The sequence below is a fragment of the Prunus dulcis genome, chromosome 2 (genome assembly GCF_902201215.1).
Source record: "Prunus dulcis chromosome 2, ALMONDv2, whole genome shotgun sequence".
Classification (NCBI taxonomy): Eukaryota; Viridiplantae; Streptophyta; class Magnoliopsida; order Rosales; family Rosaceae; genus Prunus; species Prunus dulcis.
This window is the reverse complement of record NC_047651.1, coordinates 20,529,683-20,548,549: the sequence shown is the minus strand read 5'-3', so window position 1 is coordinate 20,548,549 and position 18,867 is coordinate 20,529,683. Positions and strand designations below refer to the sequence as shown.

At 36.9% G+C, this 18,867-nt stretch overlaps 2 protein-coding genes across 13 annotated transcripts; both read left to right on the top strand.

The window, feature by feature from the left end:
* The first annotated feature begins 1,632 nt into the window (after positions 1-1,632).
* Positions 1,633-5,438, top strand: LOC117620305 (transcription factor GTE1-like). Of its 3 annotated transcripts, XM_034350468.1 has the most exons (9): positions 1,633-1,787; positions 1,879-2,004; positions 2,342-2,539; positions 2,870-2,947; positions 3,711-3,935; positions 4,090-4,188; positions 4,313-4,371; positions 4,605-4,755; positions 4,873-5,438. In XM_034350468.1, exons 2-9 carry the CDS (start codon positions 1,879-1,881, stop codon positions 5,098-5,100), a joined length of 1,164 nt encoding a protein of 387 aa, XP_034206359.1. In that variant the 5' UTR covers positions 1,633-1,787; the 3' UTR covers positions 5,101-5,438. The 3 variants fall into 3 exon arrangements, with proteins under 3 accessions (XP_034206359.1, XP_034206361.1, XP_034206360.1); XM_034350470.1 differs by lacking the exon at positions 2,342-2,539; XM_034350469.1 differs by lacking the exon at positions 2,870-2,947.
* Positions 5,439-9,170: 3,732 nt separating this feature from the next.
* On the top strand, positions 9,171-18,258 carry LOC117617591 (E3 SUMO-protein ligase SIZ1-like). Of its 10 annotated transcripts, none has more exons than XR_004584360.1 (19): positions 9,172-9,550; positions 9,632-9,731; positions 9,984-10,064; positions 10,793-10,835; positions 11,139-11,217; positions 11,434-11,596; positions 11,862-11,992; positions 12,384-12,452; positions 12,718-12,805; positions 12,920-12,995; positions 13,361-13,434; positions 13,796-13,903; positions 14,340-14,501; positions 14,989-15,093; positions 15,179-15,259; positions 15,353-16,484; positions 16,847-16,997; positions 17,100-17,167; positions 17,491-18,258. XR_004584360.1 is itself a non-coding variant. In XM_034347028.1 (18 exons), the coding sequence occupies exons 2-18, from the start codon at positions 9,708-9,710 to the stop codon at positions 17,614-17,616; spliced, it is 2,610 nt and encodes an 869-aa protein (XP_034202919.1). In that variant the 5' UTR covers positions 9,171-9,550; positions 9,632-9,707; the 3' UTR covers positions 17,617-18,258. The 10 variants fall into 10 exon arrangements, 7 of the variants coding, with proteins under 7 accessions (XP_034202919.1, XP_034202922.1, XP_034202921.1 ...); XR_004584359.1 differs by having other exon boundaries at positions 17,100-17,232; XR_004584361.1 differs by having other exon boundaries at positions 16,847-17,014; positions 17,491-17,506.
* Positions 18,259-18,867: the final 609 nt, after the last annotated feature.

Here is an 18,867-nt window from a genome sequence, read left to right as displayed (position 1 = left end):
TACAATTATTTCAAAATGTGTAGCATGTCGATTTCGATATAATTTTTCACACACAATTGGAGTTAAGATGAGCATGATAAAAACACTAAATAGCAAGTTACAGGTACAGCAGCAACACATCACCTGAAGTTTAATCTATTAAATATACTAGTCTCTTCGCAGGCTCTTCTGCGTCTATGAGAGATTTTTTTATTTATTTAAAAAATATATATTTTAGAATTAAAAAAGATGATGGGTAATTGTGTTCCATAAAAGTAGGATCTATTATTTGATTTTTCTTTTAATTTTAATTTTTTTAATATGAAAAATGTGAATTTACCATATTATCCTCATTTAATTAATAATTTTAATTTTTAATGTTTACATTAACCAATGACATTTTTTGGTATTTTGAATATTTTATCATTTTCTGCCTTTTGCTTTATATGTCACATCCCGGAATCGGCTCCGCCGTAGCACGATATTGTCCGCTTTGGGCCCCCCTATCTGCCTTCACGATTTTGTTTCTGGGAGCTCACGAGCAACTTCCCAGTGGGTCACCCATCTTGGGATTGCTCTAGCCTCCAACTCGCTTAACTTCGGAGTTCCTACGACTCTAAAGCCAGTGAGCTCCCAAAAGGCCTCGTGCTAGATGGATGCGGGTGTGCACATATAAGGCACATCGCCCCCTCTCCGTTGGTTGATGTGAGATCTTACAATCCACCCCCTTAAGGCCCGACGTCCCCGTCGGCACACTCGCACCACACGGCAGAATGGCTCTGATACCAAATTGTCACATCTCGGGATCAACTCCGCCGTAGCACGATATTGTCCGCTTTGGGTCCCCCTCTCTGCCATCACGGTTTTTTTTTGGGAGCTCACGAGCAACTTCCCAGTGGGTCACCCATCCTGGGATTGCTCTAGCCCCCAACTCGCTTAACTTCGGAGTTCCTACGACTCCGAAACCAGTGAGCTCCCAAAAGGCCTCGTACTAGATGGATGCGGGTGTGCACATATAAGGCACATCGCCCCCTCTCCGTTGGTTGATGTGGGATCTTACATTATATATATAGATTCCATTATTATATATGGATATAAACTAAAAAGGAAAATGATAATTTTAATGAATGAGGGACATATTTGAATTTGAAACTTGTACTAAAATTTAGAAAAGAAAAGAAAAATTACTACTAAACATACAAGAAATCAGGAATCATAATAATTTTAATACTCATTACAAATAAATAAATATGGCATAAAAAATGTAATTAATTGAACGACAGCGTAACCCTAATCTTTTCTTCTTTTTAAAGTTAGCCTTGAACGATTATCGTGATGGAGCATGTTTGCACCACTAATGTAATGTTGCAAAACCACATTTTAAGCTCTAATCACTCTAGGTTCGTAGCTAACACTTGCACATAAAAAAGAAGTCATTTTTTTCAATAAAATAATTGGTTTTTTTAATTATTTATCATTCTACATTAAGATAAAAGAAATTTTCATTATGCCCGTTTGATCTAATCTAATTTTACCCTTATTTATTGATGTATGTTTTTTAACCCCCCCCCCCCCAAAAAAAAAAAAAAAAAAAAAACCGTTTTTATGAGAAAATTTAAAAAGCAAAGAAAGTAGACGAGGAAACAACTTTTTAACCATCCAAACGAACGAGGGTGAAACAAAGCGGACGCCGCCGTAGCTTCGCTTCGCAGCAGAAACCTTCTTCTTATACACCCAGGCTCTCTCTCTCTCTCCAAACCCAATTTCAGCTCCGCCTTCGTCTCTGTAGCAAAGTTTTATTTTCCTACGTACTGATTCGTGTTTTCAACTTTTCATGGTTTAAGCAATTATACTAATTTAGTGACACAACATGACCTTTATATCTGTCTTTGCCAACAGATGGAGCAAATGGAGGCGCCAATTTTAGATGCCATATATGGTGGAGCTGTAAATTTTACTGACAATGGTGCAGAAGCAGAGTCTTTCAAGCATCGGGTTGATGAAATTTTCGTAAAAGTTGATAAGGTAATCGAAAGTTCTCTCCTTTTGTTTCATTCTGGCAGATAACACATTAACATGTTTCACACTACCTATGTAAGATTGTCTTCAAAATCGCAAATTTACCAATTTCTGATGAGTGATTGTTGAAGCTATACATCCAACCTTTTTGGGGCCGCTCCATATGTTAATTAGATACTGATGTGTTATGATACTTAGTAGAAATCATGTTGATTTTGAAGTTTAAAGATGCTTCTATGATTGTATTTGTTGGGTTGAACTTAAATTGGTAGTTGATTGTGAAGGTCCAGACCATTAATATTTTATAATGTTCTTGGTACCATATTTCTTCTGGGTTTTGCAGCTTGAGCAAAGAGTGAATGAGATAGAGCAGTCGAGTAAAAAACAGCCGAATGCATGTAAAAGTAGCTCAACTGTGAAGGATAAAGACAAACATATCCCAAGTATGAAGAAGCAGCAGCAGGATGCAGCATGTAGGGAAGCAGCTGCTGCAAAGAGAATGCAGGAACTTATGCGCCACTTTGGCACAATATTGCGTCAGGCAATAATTTCATTACCCATCTTGTTATGTTTTCCGCACGTGTGCGTATGATTCCCGTTTGAGATCTCAAGAACTGATTTTTCCTTTTTAGTTTCGTTTCTTTAAAATATTTGTGTTAGTACAAATTGATGTGCTGTTGAAAACATCTCTTCTATGTTGGAAGCAGGATTATCATCTTAGTATCATTCATTTGCACTGTAACATGATAATATGTTCTGTCTTGGGACCCTTAAATAAACGCTTTTAGCTAAAAGTAGTGTATGTGTGTTTGTGTGGAGTTTCTGATCAGTGGGTTTCAAGTTAATTTTCTGATGTATCTTTGGCTATCAGATTACACAACACAAGTGGGCATGGCCCTTTTTGCAACCTGTAGATGTAGAAGGTCTTGGTTTACATGACTATTACAAGGTAAAGTTTATTGCAACCTGTAGATGTCAAGTATGAGGTCTTAATACAGTCTTCATAGGTTTGGCATGGATACTCCCAGGAAGAGTTCATGCATTTTCATGTATCATGTCTAACAAAGAACTTATGGGTTTGAATTTAATAATAATCCAGTAAATAATAATGTTATCTAGTCCCCCCAAGATTTGTGATCAGTGTCTTGGATTTTTTGGGGACTCAGTATGTTTTAAGGCATCAAATAGTGACCTTATATTGGTTCATATCTTGCCAATGGTCTCTTGGCCCAGTTGTTGGGCTATGCATGAGTGGTCAGTAGGAAAAGGCGAGATTCATCTGATGCATGAATTTTTTGGGTTTCAAACACTTACACGATAATTATTAACTATGCTAGTTCCCCTGCATGCTGTGACTTTGTTATTAAAGATCCTATCTACTGACCTCCGTCTGCTTGTTGTTTATTGCCTTGTTGCTCCTTGTATAATATTTCCAGTGTGTTTGGCAATTTTAGTACGATAGGAGAGAAGAGAAAAGACATGCGAGAAAAGATGAGGCTTAGTTTTGCTATATTTTTATTTTTATTTGGAACAGTTTTGGAGAGAGTGAGGGCTCCAAGTTTTCTTCTCTTTCCATTTTCCTTCACATTTCATAATCCAAATGAGAAGCATTTCAAAATTCAGCCTATCTAATGTTTCCCTCTTTTTCTCAATCCAAACACACTTTCCTTCCACATATGTGTACAAATAATATGTTTCGCATTATGTTCTAGGTTATTGACAAGCCAATGGACTTCAGTACAATTAAAAACCAAATGGAGGCCAAGGATGGTACTGGATATAAAAACGTTCGGGAGATATGTGCTGATGTGAGATTAGTCTTCAAAAACGCGATGAAATATAATGATGAGAGAAGTGATGTTCATGTTATGGCCAAAACTTTGATGGCGAAATTTGAGGAGAAGTGGCTGCAGCTTCTTCCTAAAGTTACTGAAGAGGTATATCCCAACATGATGTGCTCTTTCTTGAACAGATAGTGTAATATGATTTGGGGTTCAGTAATGTTGTTTGTTTGGTATATAGAGATAAACTAAAGCATCTTGTTTAACTATTTTTTTGCTGATTTATGACTTCAAAGTAACATACTTGCAGGAAAAAAGGCTAGAAGAGGAGGAGGCTGAAGCACAGTTAAAAATGCAGCTTGCTGAAGAGGCTGCTCGTGCCAAAATGGCTAGAGATTTAAGTAACGAGGTGTTTTAGAAATCAACAACCTTCTTATATGCATATGATTAACATTGAACGGAAGCCTTTGTAGATATAGTTTATTTCAACGACTAAACTTATAATGGACTCCGTTATGATCTCTTGTTTTCAGCTTTATGAGGTTGATATGCATTTGGAAGAACTCCGAGAAATGGTTGTTCAGAAGTGCAGGTTGTTCAGTAACATTGTATCTTAGTTTAATATGTTTTACATCTACATGTTGATTCAATGAAATAAAAATTTATTTGTAAAATCTGTATTATTGATGTGTGTATGCATGCTATGGCCATGTGTGAGTGCATGTGGATAGAAAGAGCAACTCTGTTTGTTTTTGTGCACATGAACAGAGTTGCATATGAATGCTTCTCCAGCAACCATATCTTATCTTGAGAACATTGTTTCAGAAAAATGTCGACTGAAGAAAAGAGAAAACTTGGGGTAGCCCTTACCAGATTGTCGCCTGAGGATCTCAGCAAGGCATTAGATATTGTTGCACAAAATAATCCAGGTTTCCAGGCTACTGCTGATGAGGTGGACCTTGACATTGATGCTCAGGTAATCATTTTCATTATTGATCATTCTCTAATTTCTCCTTTGTTCAGATTTCCTGTTCTTATACGTACATTGCTGGGTAACGAATTGTTGTTGACTGCGACAAATAATCTTTTGCAGACTGAGTCTACCTTGTGGAGGTTGAAGTTTTTTGTGAAGGATGCTATAGAAGTTCAAGGCAAGAGTTCGGCCAGCATGGGCGGCAACACCAATACCAACACTAATAACCACAACAGCGGCAACAAAACTAATAACAATCTCACCAATGCTACAAATAAGCGAAAAAGAGAGATTTCTGATGCTATCGTCAAAACTGCCAAGAAAAAGAATAAAAAGCCATCTCCTTGATCATGTCATGCGACTCATGCCATGGGAGAGCATTAGGTTGTATGTTTGGGAAAATTGTGAAGGCAATCGTGTTATAGGTGCTGTTTCTCAATACAATAACCAAAGTCTGCCTCTGATGGTGGTGCTCTGCCATGGTTGCCAGATTTACAGCAAATTGTAGACTAGGAGATCGTCTTTAGCACACTAAGCTTAAATAGTCAAAATTAGTGTGTCTATCTAATTAGTTTATCTTTTTTGAGTCTTTCTAATTTTCCTTTTGGTTTTTAAGTTGTCTAATCTAATTCCAATGTGGAAATTACAATTATTTCAAAATGTGAGGCCAGCTAACTTCAATAGTAGTAGAATGTGTAGCATGTTGATTTCGATATAATTTTTAACACGCAAATGAAGTTAAGATGAGCATGATAAACATTAAGGGCTCGTTTGAGAGTGATTCTAGATAGGTCATTTGAATCCTCTGTAGATAGACTTACAAAGTATTGGGCCATGCCTAATTCAGGTATATGTTATCTGTAGTGTGTGGACCTAAGGTTTAAAGTGCAGCAACATATTGACTAGGGGTGGGCACTCAAACCGGCGAACCGGAAATCCGAGCCGAACCAAACCTAAAAAAAATCAAGTTGACCAAAAAGTCAACAATCGGTCAAAAATCGAACTGGACCGGTTTGGACCAGTTTTGGATCCAGTTCCATGTCTTCAAAAACTGGACCGAGTCGAACCAAACCGGTCAAATTAAAAATATATATAATTTTAATATATATTTATATTTAATGCTATATTTTTAATTTCACAAAAAAAAAAAAACTAATATTTATCCAAGTTCAATTTCAAAATATCTCTCTTTTCTAACTTTAATATTTATTTTTATATGAAATTGAATAATTTGTTAATTTTCAAATAAAAATAATAATATTTCAGTTGAAAATTATATTAAAAAATAATTTTTATAATTCGATTCAAAACATTTCACACATACATGGTAGGCTCTCAAGCTTAAGCTCCGTCTTGTAAAAGTCTTTGATTATCACGTGCTCCAAATTTACAGCAGTAAAAGATTGAGGCAGTAGTAAAATTTCAACCCGTCGTCCCAATTATTCTAATGCAAATTTCTAACTCTAAGGCCATATCTAACTCTTTGACATATCTCTCAAATGAAAAATTCAACGCATCCCGAGCCTCCATATTTAGCATATACATATTTACATAAGAATAAATTGGAGCCCTCACACAATCTAATAAGAATAAAAATACAAATCCAATGAAATGATTGGGACTCAAACACTGGCCTTGTACCAAGGGATATGCGCTAGAAACCAGCTCCACAAAATACACTTTTGTGTCAATATACTGCGTACACCGGAGCATATAGTTTTTATAATATTAATATGTCAATATACTGCGTACACCGGAGCATATAGTTTTTATAATATTAATATATGTAATATAAAATAAAAAAAATTTAGGGGCCCTCAAAAACCACGTGCAGTTGCGCCACTAGCACCATGCCGGGCCGCCCTTGAACATGATAACATTTGCAGAAGGTGCAATCCAACCGAAGGATTCCCTTAAGTCATACATATCTGTCGCTTCTGTTGGAGGATTCGACAAAAGGATGGAAAAAATTCTTAGATTAGGCAGAGGTGAAGAGAAAGTCTTTCTGAAGTTCTCTGGAAAGATGAGAGCCTGCACCATCTATAACAAACAAATAGAAAGAAGGAAACCATCAATACATAAGGAGTAATTGCACAACCAACTTACAATGTACACACAAGCCATCTTTAGTTTTAGTTGACGGATAGAGAGGCCGGTTGATTGTTCATGCCTGTTGACTAGCCAGTCGATTGGCCCTCTCTATCTCATAGAAGAGGTAAGCCTCACATTGGCTATTTTCATCTAATTTAAATTCTAAATTGGTTATAAAAAACAAAGTAGGGGATAAATATGTAACAAAAATCGAAAACTCTTTAAAACCAAACTTGTCAAGCATATAGGCATAGATATAAATACCTTAAAATCAGGAACAGAGAGAAGTAAACTTTCGAGGAAACCAAATTCTTTAAGAAAATCTCTCAGCGCAGGAAAATGTTTCCATGGACCGTCGATGGTGCATAGCTCTTCGTCCCAAACGTCCCATAGTGCAATGCTGGCCCCTCTTAAATTTGGAGCTTTCACACAAACTTTGGAGTAGCTCACATAACCATTGAATTGTAAACATAAAAGATTTGGAGTATCGATTGTGGCCTTCACACTTTCATGGCATCCAAATAAAGTAATCGTTTGCAAGTGCTGAGCATGAATGTTGATGTATTTCAAGTTATCCGATTGATTCAGGACAATCAAATCGAGCGGGAAATGCGCAGAAACGAAGGTAAAAGACTCAAGATTCACAGCTTCATGAACTATAACATTCTTAGCAGTGCAATGATTAAGCTCCAGGGATTTGAGACTGGTACTTGAAACGAAAAATAGGGAACACTGAAAAGAACATGAAGCTAGTGACAAGGACTCGATGGAAGGGCACTCCCGAATTAAGAACGTGATAGCATAATTTTCCAGGTACACACTTTTGAGGCACATGGTTTTCAAGGAGGGAAGAAGGCTTGTATATATGGTGGTTCCAGGCGCAGCTCTGTGGTAAAAAATTTTGATTCTCACGCACTCCAAATGTAGAGCAGTCAAAGATTTTGCATTAAGAAAGGTCCTCCGAGATATGCAGTAGTAAAAACACAACCCACCATCCCAAATATTCCAATGCCACTTACTAATTATGAGGCTGATGTCCAACTCTTTCACACTTCTCTCAAATGAAAAATCCAACCACTTATTTATAAGAGTTGCGTCTCTACGTAAGTACCTTACCATGCGGATCTTCAATTTATCTAAGACATCTTTCTTCTCGTCTTTTTGACGATATTCCAAATATTTTGCCAAGACGTTGTTGACGAACCTTTTATGTCGAAGCAAGTTTTCGCTGTCAACGACGTGGTTGTGGTGATAATAATGGTCAGGGTTGCTGCCTTCGTCGAAATCTAGTGAGGGAAGGAGAGACCAGACACCTTCCCATTGTTTGGAAAGAAAGCTCATGCGGACTGCAGCTTTGGTGGGGAGACTTCGGAGAATCTGGTCGATAACAAGGTCAGGCAAGCAAGGCCCTGTGTTTTGTGTTGACGGCCATGGCGTTTTTGGTTATGATCTTCTTGTGGTTGGGTTGCCCTGCGCACTCGTTTTCTCCTTCCAACGGAAGTACTAACCTTGAAGCAACAGAAACCCTAGTACGTACCTAGTTAAAATAGAAGTTTAAAAAACTTAGGGGTATATATATATATATATATATATGCGGATTGGAATTTACACTATTGGGCTTCTGAACCCCTCGATGAACCAGGAAACACAATTTTTTTAATATTTTGTCAAAAGAAAGTTGAGTTAAAACACACAATCTCTTATGAGTTATTTACACAAGCACCATTTGGATTTTTGGTGTTTATTTAACAAGGATTTTGGAGAAAGTGGACTCCTGAGTGGGAGTAGATTCTCGAAGAACTAACCCATAGCAAATAATCTTTTTTATCAATTATATACTAACACAATTTAAAAAATTTCAAATTTTTTATTTACTTTAACTCAACAATAAGGGCATTTTAGTAATCAATTTGGTTTCAATTCCAATTCATATGAATACAAACAACTTCAATTCTATATGGAAGTAAACAACTTTAATGGAGATTGAGAATCTAACTCTCCACAATTCAATTCCATCTAATTTGATTATAGATTAGTAAATATGAAAAATCTTGAACTCATACTTGTTTAGAGTACGACCAATCAATGATTACGAATTATCTACAAATATGAGTTAAATCAATTTATCAAGATAATGTGTCAAGTTATTTGTACTTGAGTTCCAACCTCCTTATATAAATTATAATAATTTAAAATTTCAATATAAAAAATAATATGTGTATAGAAAAATTAATGAATCATCTACTCTCTTTTTTTTTTTTCTAATAAAAGTTTAAAACCTAACAACATCTTTTCTTTGTCCATCAAAGAAATTTTTTTTTAACGAAATATATAATCCATTTAATTAGAATGAACGAAGCAGGTCAATCACAGCCGCCACGAGCACGTTCTACGGCCCAGACTCCATAGCTGCTGAGCAAACAAACAAGTAGACATATTGCAACCTCAGCGATCATCGTTTCTAACATATTCAACACCCAACCTCGACTTCAATATCAACCGATTGTTTTCTCATCGTACCTACAACTCTCACGTGTCCAATCAGACACCGCCAACGAAACCAGTAAGACCCGCACCGACTCACGCCATCACAACCCGGATTTGTACGCCGGGTTCAAAGCCGATTTCATATATCCCCTTCACGTCCGTCACGAAACGGTCCACCAAGGCTGAGTCTTCAGCTGAAAGCAACTCCGCTTGGCACAGTGTTAGTACCCGACTTGTTCATCGGGTTTTTGGTTCACTTGAATTTGATTTTACTGATATTATTGTTGGTTTTTGGGTTCAGGTTGGGCTCAGTTTGTTGAAATTTGCGAATTTAATTGGCTCAATAATTGTTATTTGGTGCTCTGGGGCAAAAGGAAATGGATTTGGTAGCTCACTGTAAGGTAAAAATTAGCTTGATTGTTGTAGTTTAACTTCAAATTATGTGATTTGATAATGTGGGCATGGTATTTGGATTCTGAATTGGAGGGATTTTCAATATGGTCAAAGTTTGATGCTTCCCATTCTGTATAGTCAAATTGCTAGCTACAGTATTTACTTTTTGTGTATTGTTGTTTGTTCTGTACGAATGCACATGCCATTATGTGTACTGTATGTTTTTTTTTTCCCCTATTTAATATGTGATTAACTTGTAGGGAAAGTTGGCATCTTTTCGAATCAAAGAGCTCAAGGATGTTCTGACACAGCTGGGTCTTCCAAAGCAAGGGAGGAAACAGGTGTGTTGTTAGATATATTTATTGGTTTGAATTCCGCAAGGGTAGTTTCCAATTGTTGTCTGTCTCTGTAGATTGGTGATTTATTAGCTTCTTCTTTCTTTATCTTCTTATTTGCTCATGAATTTAGTCACCTGTATGAATGTACTTTGAAAGGAATAGCTGTCTATGATGGGCTTTAACCATTGAGGCATGGGTGCGCATTCCAGTAGCATGCAATCTTGTTCTCTTTCATTTAGGAGAGATTTTCTGGCTAGTTGTACAATGCTCAGTTTTGAAATATGTGTCGGCCAGTGTTGCTTTGCATCTATAGGATACTGGCACTGCCTTTGTGCTATGTCATCTTCCAATAACCAATTCCAACTGACTTGGAATAGTTTCTTTGAGTTATTGAAAAACGTGTCGTGCAAATCATTTATTTTTGTTGCTCATATATTTCTACATTCTTGCATCGACATATGTTTTAGATTTTGTTTAGTCAACTTGTGCTTGTAGATCTCAATCAGAAATCTTGTAGCCACTTATTTAGTTGATTGATGGAAAAAGTTAAGGTAGTATACTTTAATTTTTTTATGTTTTCAGTTATGCTTAACAGCATGTTGAGCATCGTTGATCCAAAACCTCCTGGCTCACATATATCCATTGAGTCATGTAATGTTTCTGTTTCATCTATTTTTGTTACTATAGTTACATGGGGTAAACCGTCTATTGTACTTCTCTTTCCTGTGCAGGATCTGGTCGAGAGAATCTTAGCATTAGTTTCAGGTGAAGAAAGTAAGTTCTTCAAACACGTCATCGTACACGCCATTAATTTCATATTCAGTTTCCTTCTGTCGTCACTGGCCCTCTTGCCAAACTGCAATATTTGACTATGAATACAACCCAAGAAGTAGTACATCCTAGTGGCACATATAGCTGTTTAGGTTAGGCGTTTAGCATAATAGTCTCCAGGCTGTTTAAAATTGCAGACTTAGTTCTTGATAATTGAACAAATTCAGACTCAAGTCCGTTGTTCATTTATGCACTGAATGCTTCATAAGAAATCAGATTGATTGTCATGTATATGGTTCTGTGCAGCATCCAATACACGGCATTTGCCAAAGGAAAAATTCATTGAGAAGAAAGAAGTAGCAGAAATAATTAATGAAGCTTACAGGTGCACTTTATGTTAGTGTTCTTGTATATGTTTTCCCTGTTAAGATTTCGTTTTTCGTTTTTCTAAGTTGTGACTTTTTTTTGGGTGGGGGGTGTTTGAATCCTTCATGTGCCTTCTTCTAAACCTTGTATCCTTTTCTTTGTGTTTGGAAATTTAGTTATTTTCTCCTCTCTATTTCATGGTCTTTTGAATTGTTATATCTGTTGTCTTGTCCAGAAAAATGCAGATTGTACCGTCAACTGATTCTGCTTCAAAAGAACAGAGTGGTTCAGATACCTGCAGTGTGAAGCCTAAAAAGGAAGTTAAGAATTTTAGTGATACAAATGCGAAGATTTGCTGCCCCTGTGGAAGTTCTTTGTCTACTGAGGCAATGATACAGGTTTTGTAGCATGAAAATTATCTTATGTTCTGCCCTTGATGTTTCTGAATGTGAATGTTGTTTGAATTTTAATAGGAATTACTTGTGGATGTTTGTGTATTTCTCCCATCTGTGTTTTCTCTTTGAAATTCTGCATAGCGCATAGTTATGGGCCATTGTATTATCTATTTGTGAATTGTAAATATCACATAGGTCATTTGAATCCTCACTAGATTGACTTACAAAGTATTGGGCCATGCCTAATTCAGGTATATGTTATCTGCAGTGTGTGGACCCAAGGTGTCAAGTGCAGCAACATATTCGCTGTGTTATTATTCCAGAGAAAACAACGGATTGCAATCTACCAGTCCGGCCTCTCTTCTACTGTGAAATGTGTCGTCTCAAACGTGCAGATCCGTATGCATCCTACTTTTAACAATTTGAAATTAATTGAGTCTTTATTCTGAAAGGATATATAAAGTTGCAGTTGCACAGCTTATTTTGTAGTTTTGTTACCTGGGGTATACTTTAGGATTGGTTTGCAAAGTCGTAATTGAATAGTTTGAAACAGGCATTACTTGTGTTCAGTATGTCTTAAATTCCTAATTCCTAGATTAGGAAGGTTATTGAATATGAACACTACCATTCGTTCAATTTTATACACTTATATTGGAATTTTAGGTTCAATGTGGTAAGACTTTCATTTATTTGTTTATTTTTGTGGGTGAGCTCATCCTATTTCTTTTTTCATTTTCCGTTCCCCAAAATGAGGGGTGGTTGATATTTTTGCATATGTCCCAACATGCAGTTTTTGGGTGAATGAGGTAGATCTACTATCTCCGGTGAAATTAGTGGCTTCAAATATTCCAATTGATGGGTAACTTTCTGTCTGCCTATCTATCTCTCTGTCTCTCTCACACACGCACACATTAAAGCTGAATTTGTCTAGAATTATAGTTTTCTTTGCATATCAGTGTAACACACATGTTCTTTTCCTGCTCATAGATGTTAAATTCCAGTGCTAGTAACAGAGCCTTTTGTTCTTAACTGTTTAATTATGTTCAGCAGTTGCAATATTCTTTATGCTTGTTAAGTAAGGAGTCTGGTATATTTTGAAAAATATGATTTATCAATGTTTTCAGTGCAAATCCTACTCAGAATGTGGAGAAGACATTTCAACTTTCCAGAGCCAATAAAGATCTTCTTCAGGATAATGAATATGATGTTCAGGTTTGTTTCATTTTGGACAGTGTGGTAAATGATTTTATTGATAAGTTTTGGTCACTTGTTGAAGATTTACTTTGAAAATTAGATACTGATAAGTGGTACCTATATATTGTACAGGCTTGGTGTATGCTTCTCAATGATAGTGTTCCATTTAGGATGCAATGGCCACAGTTTGCAGATTTACAGGTCAACGGTATGTAATTTGGTGATCCCTTCCCATTAATTGGCGATAAATGATTTGTACCTGGACAGTTGTTTCTTACTTTCTTATAAAAAAAAATTAATTGAGTTGTACCTGTAAAGTCAAATAGTTGTAGATACACGAGAACACATATACGTAGCTACGCTAGCTATCCTCTACTCATGTGCCCAAGAAATAAACTAATGATGTTTACTGAGTTCAGCTGTGACATTTAGGGCAGTTTGGATGACCTGGGAATTAAACTTTTGCACTAAGGGCTGGCCTGTCCTACTATTGTTCTTGCCTTGTTTATTTTCATTAAAAGTAAATGAATCCCCAATTATCAACTAACATTTTGATTTGTACCCTATTTACAGGTATGAGTGTTAGGACAGTTAATAGACCGGAACATCAATTGTTAGGTGCTAATGGTCGTGATGATGGAGCATTAGTGAGTCTATTACTTCTGCTTTTTATTCGTTGATATGTTTGTTAATATCATAATCTGAGGCATTTCACTTGTAATTCTTGCTTCATTGTTGATAGAGGTTAAGGCTCAAGTATGCGTATATTTTCTGCATGACCATGCGTTCCATCCTTCATTTTGTTGTTAAGTTCTAGAATATTTTGTTTATACATCTTTCATTGTTGTGAACTTTGATTGTGGCCCCTCTGGTGGTGGTTCAAGAATTTTTACATATTATAAAGTTTTTTGCTTTAGTATCTACTTTTTTAGAAGTATAATTAGATCCATTCATTGTAAGAAAATATGTTTCAGTTTAATTTCAATTAAAAAAATTATTTTATCTCAGATCACATTATGCCTTGGGTATGGAATCAATAAGATTTCATTATCAGGGTGTGATAAGCGTGCTTTCTGTTTCGGTGTCAGACTTGTAAAGCGACGTACAGTTCAGCAGGTACATCACTGATTCTTCATTTAAATTTCTTTGACAGAATAATTAAGTCATGGAATTTATGATGCCAAGTGCAGCTGGTTAATGCACTAGCTACTCAATAGGTTTTGCTGATGGTACTTGTGCATGCATGCAATGAACATCTATCTCTAATCTGCTGTCCTTGGCAATTGATTCTAGCGACACGGAATATAAAATTTAAAAAGTACGTACATGAAAGGTCCCATAAGCATGAACATACAAATATCTTTAATGGGACCAACCTGGAATCAAGGAAACATTGTTGATCCATGACATCAAATCTGAAAATTGTGAGAATTCTTTGCCATTCAAGTACAAAGTATTAAAATTCTGAGAAATGACTCAAGATGTTGAAAGAAAGCTACAAATCTGGATTGCATCTCATCTCACCAACTGCATTTCTCCTTTACTCCTCAAGGTTCTCAACTTGATTCCTAAAGAAGAAGATGGGGAGCTTTTTGAAGATGCACTTGCGCGAGTTTGTCGTTGCATTGGTGGTGGGCCTGCTAAGGCACCCGAAGATAGTGACAGTGATTTGGAAGTGATTTCAGACTCAGTGTCAGTAAATCTCCGATGCCCTGTAAGTGATGGTTGTTTTCTTTTGACTTTGTTGTAGTCTGTAGTTGCATGTGCTTGTTAATGCTGTTCTACTTCTTGTTATTCCTGCTTTGGGTCTTAGGGATGTCCTATCTGGTCATCCGACCCTACCACGCACACATTTTCTAAGATTATCTGCCATTACATCCACACACTGACAAGCCTTTTCAACCGGTTGGCCCAATCCATTGTATGAGCCCAAAACCAGCATTGGTCCATCGACCAGTCAACAGGTGGGTCACCACAATGAAAAAATATAAACCCCCACCCTAAGCCACGAGCTGCAATTCACAGCCCATGGTTGCAAAGTCACGGTTTATGTTCTTTGGTCGTTTTGTTATGGCTTATCTATATCATTTAAGTTGATTTCTGAAAAGTATCAGTGAACTTAGTGTACATAGAGCCATGTTTCTGGTGTAGAGCTCATAGATAATGCTGCATATGGGGTAATGTTTACATGTAACAATCAGATGAGTGGCTGTCGAATGAAGGTAGCTGGCAGATTCAAACCTTGCGTCCACATGGGTTGCTTTGATCTTGAAACTTTTGTGGAGCTAAACCAACGCTCTAGGAAGGCAAGTTATACAATATAGCTGTAAATTGTTCTTTTTTATTCTTTACAAATTTACACATATGAGCAAGTGTTTATTATGGTTGCAGTGGCAATGCCCTGTATGCCTCAAGAACTACTCCTTGGAGGACATCATCATTGACCGCTACTTCAATCGCATTACAATGATGGTAGTTCCTGTAGCGAACATTATCTGAGTTTATGTAGTTTCTGTGAAATTTTATGGAACCAGAGACATATCTTACTGTTTATCTGGTGGACAGATGCTAAAGTGTGGGGAAGACATAACAGAGATCAATGTGAAGCCAGATGGTTCTTGGAGTGCAAAGACCAAAGGTGAGTTTAGTGATCTTGCGCAATGGCATTTGCCTGATGGATCTTTATGTGCTGGTATGAATTTGGAAACCTCAAGGCAGTTCAAGCTGGAATCTTGTACAAACGAACATAGTGGATTTATGCATAATCCTTGTGGGGTTACGGAAGTTAGTGGACATCAGCATGGCCCACTAGAGGAAGAGTTTGAGGTTTGCAGTCAAAATGTGATAACAATGAGCAGCAGTGCCACAGGAAGTGGTAGAGATGATGAAGGTATGAACCAGAACTGCAATGTCTCCGCCAACGATGACAACGAAATCAACTCAGCTTCTCGTAATTTTGACCCAACATTTGCAATTATGAGCGGTGGTTCTGCTCAGGCTGGGAATGCTGATATCATTATTCTTAGTGACTCTGAAGAAGAAGATGTCCACTTGGTTTCTCCTGGAACTGTCTACAATACTTTGCCAGTAGGTGGCAGTGGGTGTTCTCTGTCTGTACCTCCTGGCTTTTCAGGCTCATATGCACAAGATCCAGCTCTGAAAGTGTGTGCAAGCTCTTCTTTGGGTCTCTTTAATGAAAATGGAAATGATATTGGGATGTCTCAGTATCCATATCCTTCAGGCACTGAAGCAGATCCTGGGTTCCAGTTATTTGGTACAGATTCAGATATTTCAGATGCTTTCATTGATTTGGAGCAGACAGAAGTTGCCCGTTCAGCTCCAACAAATGGTAACACATTGGTCTTGGAGGAAATTCTAAATCCAAGCAGACAGGTTTTAAACTCGTCTGGTTCCCATGCCAATGCTCACTTGGATAACAGCTTGGTTGATGATCCTTTGGCCTTTGTTAGTGAGGACGGCTCACTACAAAATTTTCTTCCAACTCAGCCCTCTGGTTTGTTGGAGCAATCTGATTCTGGACAACATCCTCCAGATTCAAATGGAATTAATACTGAGGATTGGATGTCTCTTAGACTTGGTAGTATCGGTGAAATTGTCCCCAATGATATTGAGGCCTGCACTGAATCTGCAAGGACAAATGAACTACGTTTGAGAAACCAATGTGGATCAGATAAAGGTAAATTCATCTATTTAAACAAGATTTTACTCGAGGATGAAATGCGTAATCTTGTTGTTTTGTGACTTTTGTCTGATCATAATAAACATTGCCCATATTTTCAACCATATTCACCTACTTTTGACACAAATTGTATGGTAGTTCATCTTGATCTTTAAGGGGCCTGGACGCCCCTAGAAATTTAATGGCAAAGTTATGGTGATTAAGGCCTTGTTAGATTCTTTTAATTGCTTTACTTGAATGTCCACTAATTAAGGAATTGTGATGGAAGACCAATGTTGACCGAGGTTATAAAAATATGGAGATTTCGATATTTTTAACATTTATTGAGGCTGATCTTTCTTATTATAAATCCTTTGCAGTTGCTTTAGTTAAGGGTCTAAATAATGGAGCTCGGTCAAAAAGAGAAAATTCAAGGAAATTTTCTGATGGACCTTTCTCCTTTCCTCGTCAGCCAAGGTCTGTAAGACAACGAGTGTGTCTATCGATAGAGTCCAACTCTGAATAGAAAAGGTTGTTGCTTACATGAGGTGCATAATTCAATTTTCAAAATCTGCTTGGATTGTTGATGCTGAATGTGGGTTTTGTCTCATATTTCTTTTTTGGTTTATACAGGAGAAGCAAACATCTTCATTTTTGTAAATTCAAGGTTTCAGCCATGTGCAAAGCCGATTGACCGCAATGTTAGTTGTTATAACCTCTCATCTCACTAATCTTATTGGCAGCTCTTGAACCACTTTATTTTGTGGTGAGCTATAACTTCCAAACCTTGCTGTTCATTTTCCATTATATCCTAATATTTCAAAATCAGGGATCATACGTATCATTGTGTACGACAAATTTTGGCATCGATAGTGTTGATTTTAACATGTTCATGTGAGAATTACCAAGGGGTGCATCAAAAAGTAGAAGTCAGCTGATTTGCATGTCCCTGCATGCGACGTGCTTGTTTGGACAAGCCTAAAACCAGATGCATTTTCTGACAATTTTTTTTTTCTCTTCTCAGGTAACTGTATTTTCTTTTCTACTTGGCGATATTGTTGAAGGTGCAGGTTCGACTTGCTCCTCCTGTAATGATTTTGCACTGAAAATACCATTTTATACAACACAATCAATCTCTATCCACCAATAATTAACAATTGGGCATAGTGCAAGCTTCACCCCTGTAACTTATTCAACGGTGCTCTTTATGTGCCACCATGACCAACAAAGTGTAAAACATTTAGATGTTTTAGCATGCAAACGATGTATATGTAAAGAGAAAGTTTTGATCTGTAGGGTTGTCAGTTGTGGAATGCATTCTTACTAACTCATAATATTTTATGCTTTATGAGAGTAGTAGTGAGGGATGACTTCAATGGGGAAGCATTGTGCTGGTTAAGTCGTAGGTCTTGTAGTTATAGTTATGATTGCGAAATTCCGCCTATGCGTATTTGATTCTGCAGTAGATACACGCCTAACCTTTTTCCGCTGCAGCAACTTTAGAGTTTAGAAAGAAACGGGAAGAAGAGATGGATGCCACCAAGAGGGGGAAGTATGCTAGAATGCCCATGGTTAATGCAAGTGTTAACTGTTTAAAAAAGAGAATTCTCTCTACTCTCCATGTTTATGCAATATGGCAGTTCTAATTTTACTGTGTAGCTATATTGTGAGTTTGAATTTGTAAATTTGTATTATGAGCAGAGTGAATACAGGGACATCTTTGAAAAGCAGCACCCTGATTGAATTGGACTGCAGGAATTTGGCTCTGAATTTAATTTGGTATTATTGTCCACTTTCCATGTTCTGTTCCTCCCTACTTGTTTATACTTTTTATCTCTTGCATATATAAGACAAAAAAAAATTTAACCGAAAGAAAAAGAGGAAAGAAACAAGGGTGAAGCTGAAGAGCAGTGTAATACAGATGACATTATTTCCGGCTAAACTTGGCCTCGGGCGCCAGTCAAACGGTGACCCCAAAGAAAATTCAACTATTCAATCAGCTTAAGCATTTATATATTGAAATTAGAATTATATATTTTAACCAACCATATATACATATACGGCATATCTATTAAAATAGTTAGACTATAAAAACTAAAATAAGTTTGACATAAACATATGTGTCAATGTCACACATCTATAAACTATGACTGTATCCCAATACACAAATCTAAGTACAACGGTAGAATTTTCATAATCTTCACCAGCATGCATATGTGACATGGTGGAGGACACATTTTGCACAAGTTCCTTGGTCTTCTCCAATGAGCTTTTGAATGCAGGCAAAGGAACATTTATCAACATTATCAGCGCGGGGGGTCAATGGAAAGATAAGAGAAACAAATGATGGAAAAAATGAAATGGGAGGATGACTTCATGGCACCAGAAAATGTAAATGATG

Bases quoted from the DNA above. Each gene is read 5' to 3' on its own strand.
- LOC117620305 (XM_034350468.1), top strand. From the start codon at position 1,879: ATGGAGCAAATGGAGGCGCCAATTTTAGATGCCATATATGGTGGAGCT. The intron at 4,372-4,604 runs GTTGTTCAGTAA...ACATTGTTTCAG, and splicing joins ATGGTTGTTCAGAAGTGCAG to AAAAATGTCGACTGAAGAAA. The intron at 4,756-4,872 runs GTAATCATTTTC...AATCTTTTGCAG, and splicing joins ACCTTGACATTGATGCTCAG to ACTGAGTCTACCTTGTGGAG.
- LOC117617591 (XM_034347028.1), top strand. From the start codon at position 9,708: ATGGATTTGGTAGCTCACTGTAAG. The intron at 13,904-14,339 runs GTACATCACTGA...TTACTCCTCAAG, and splicing joins AGCGACGTACAGTTCAGCAG to GTTCTCAACTTGATTCCTAA. The intron at 15,260-15,352 runs GTAGTTCCTGTA...TCTGGTGGACAG, and splicing joins TCAATCGCATTACAATGATG to ATGCTAAAGTGTGGGGAAGA.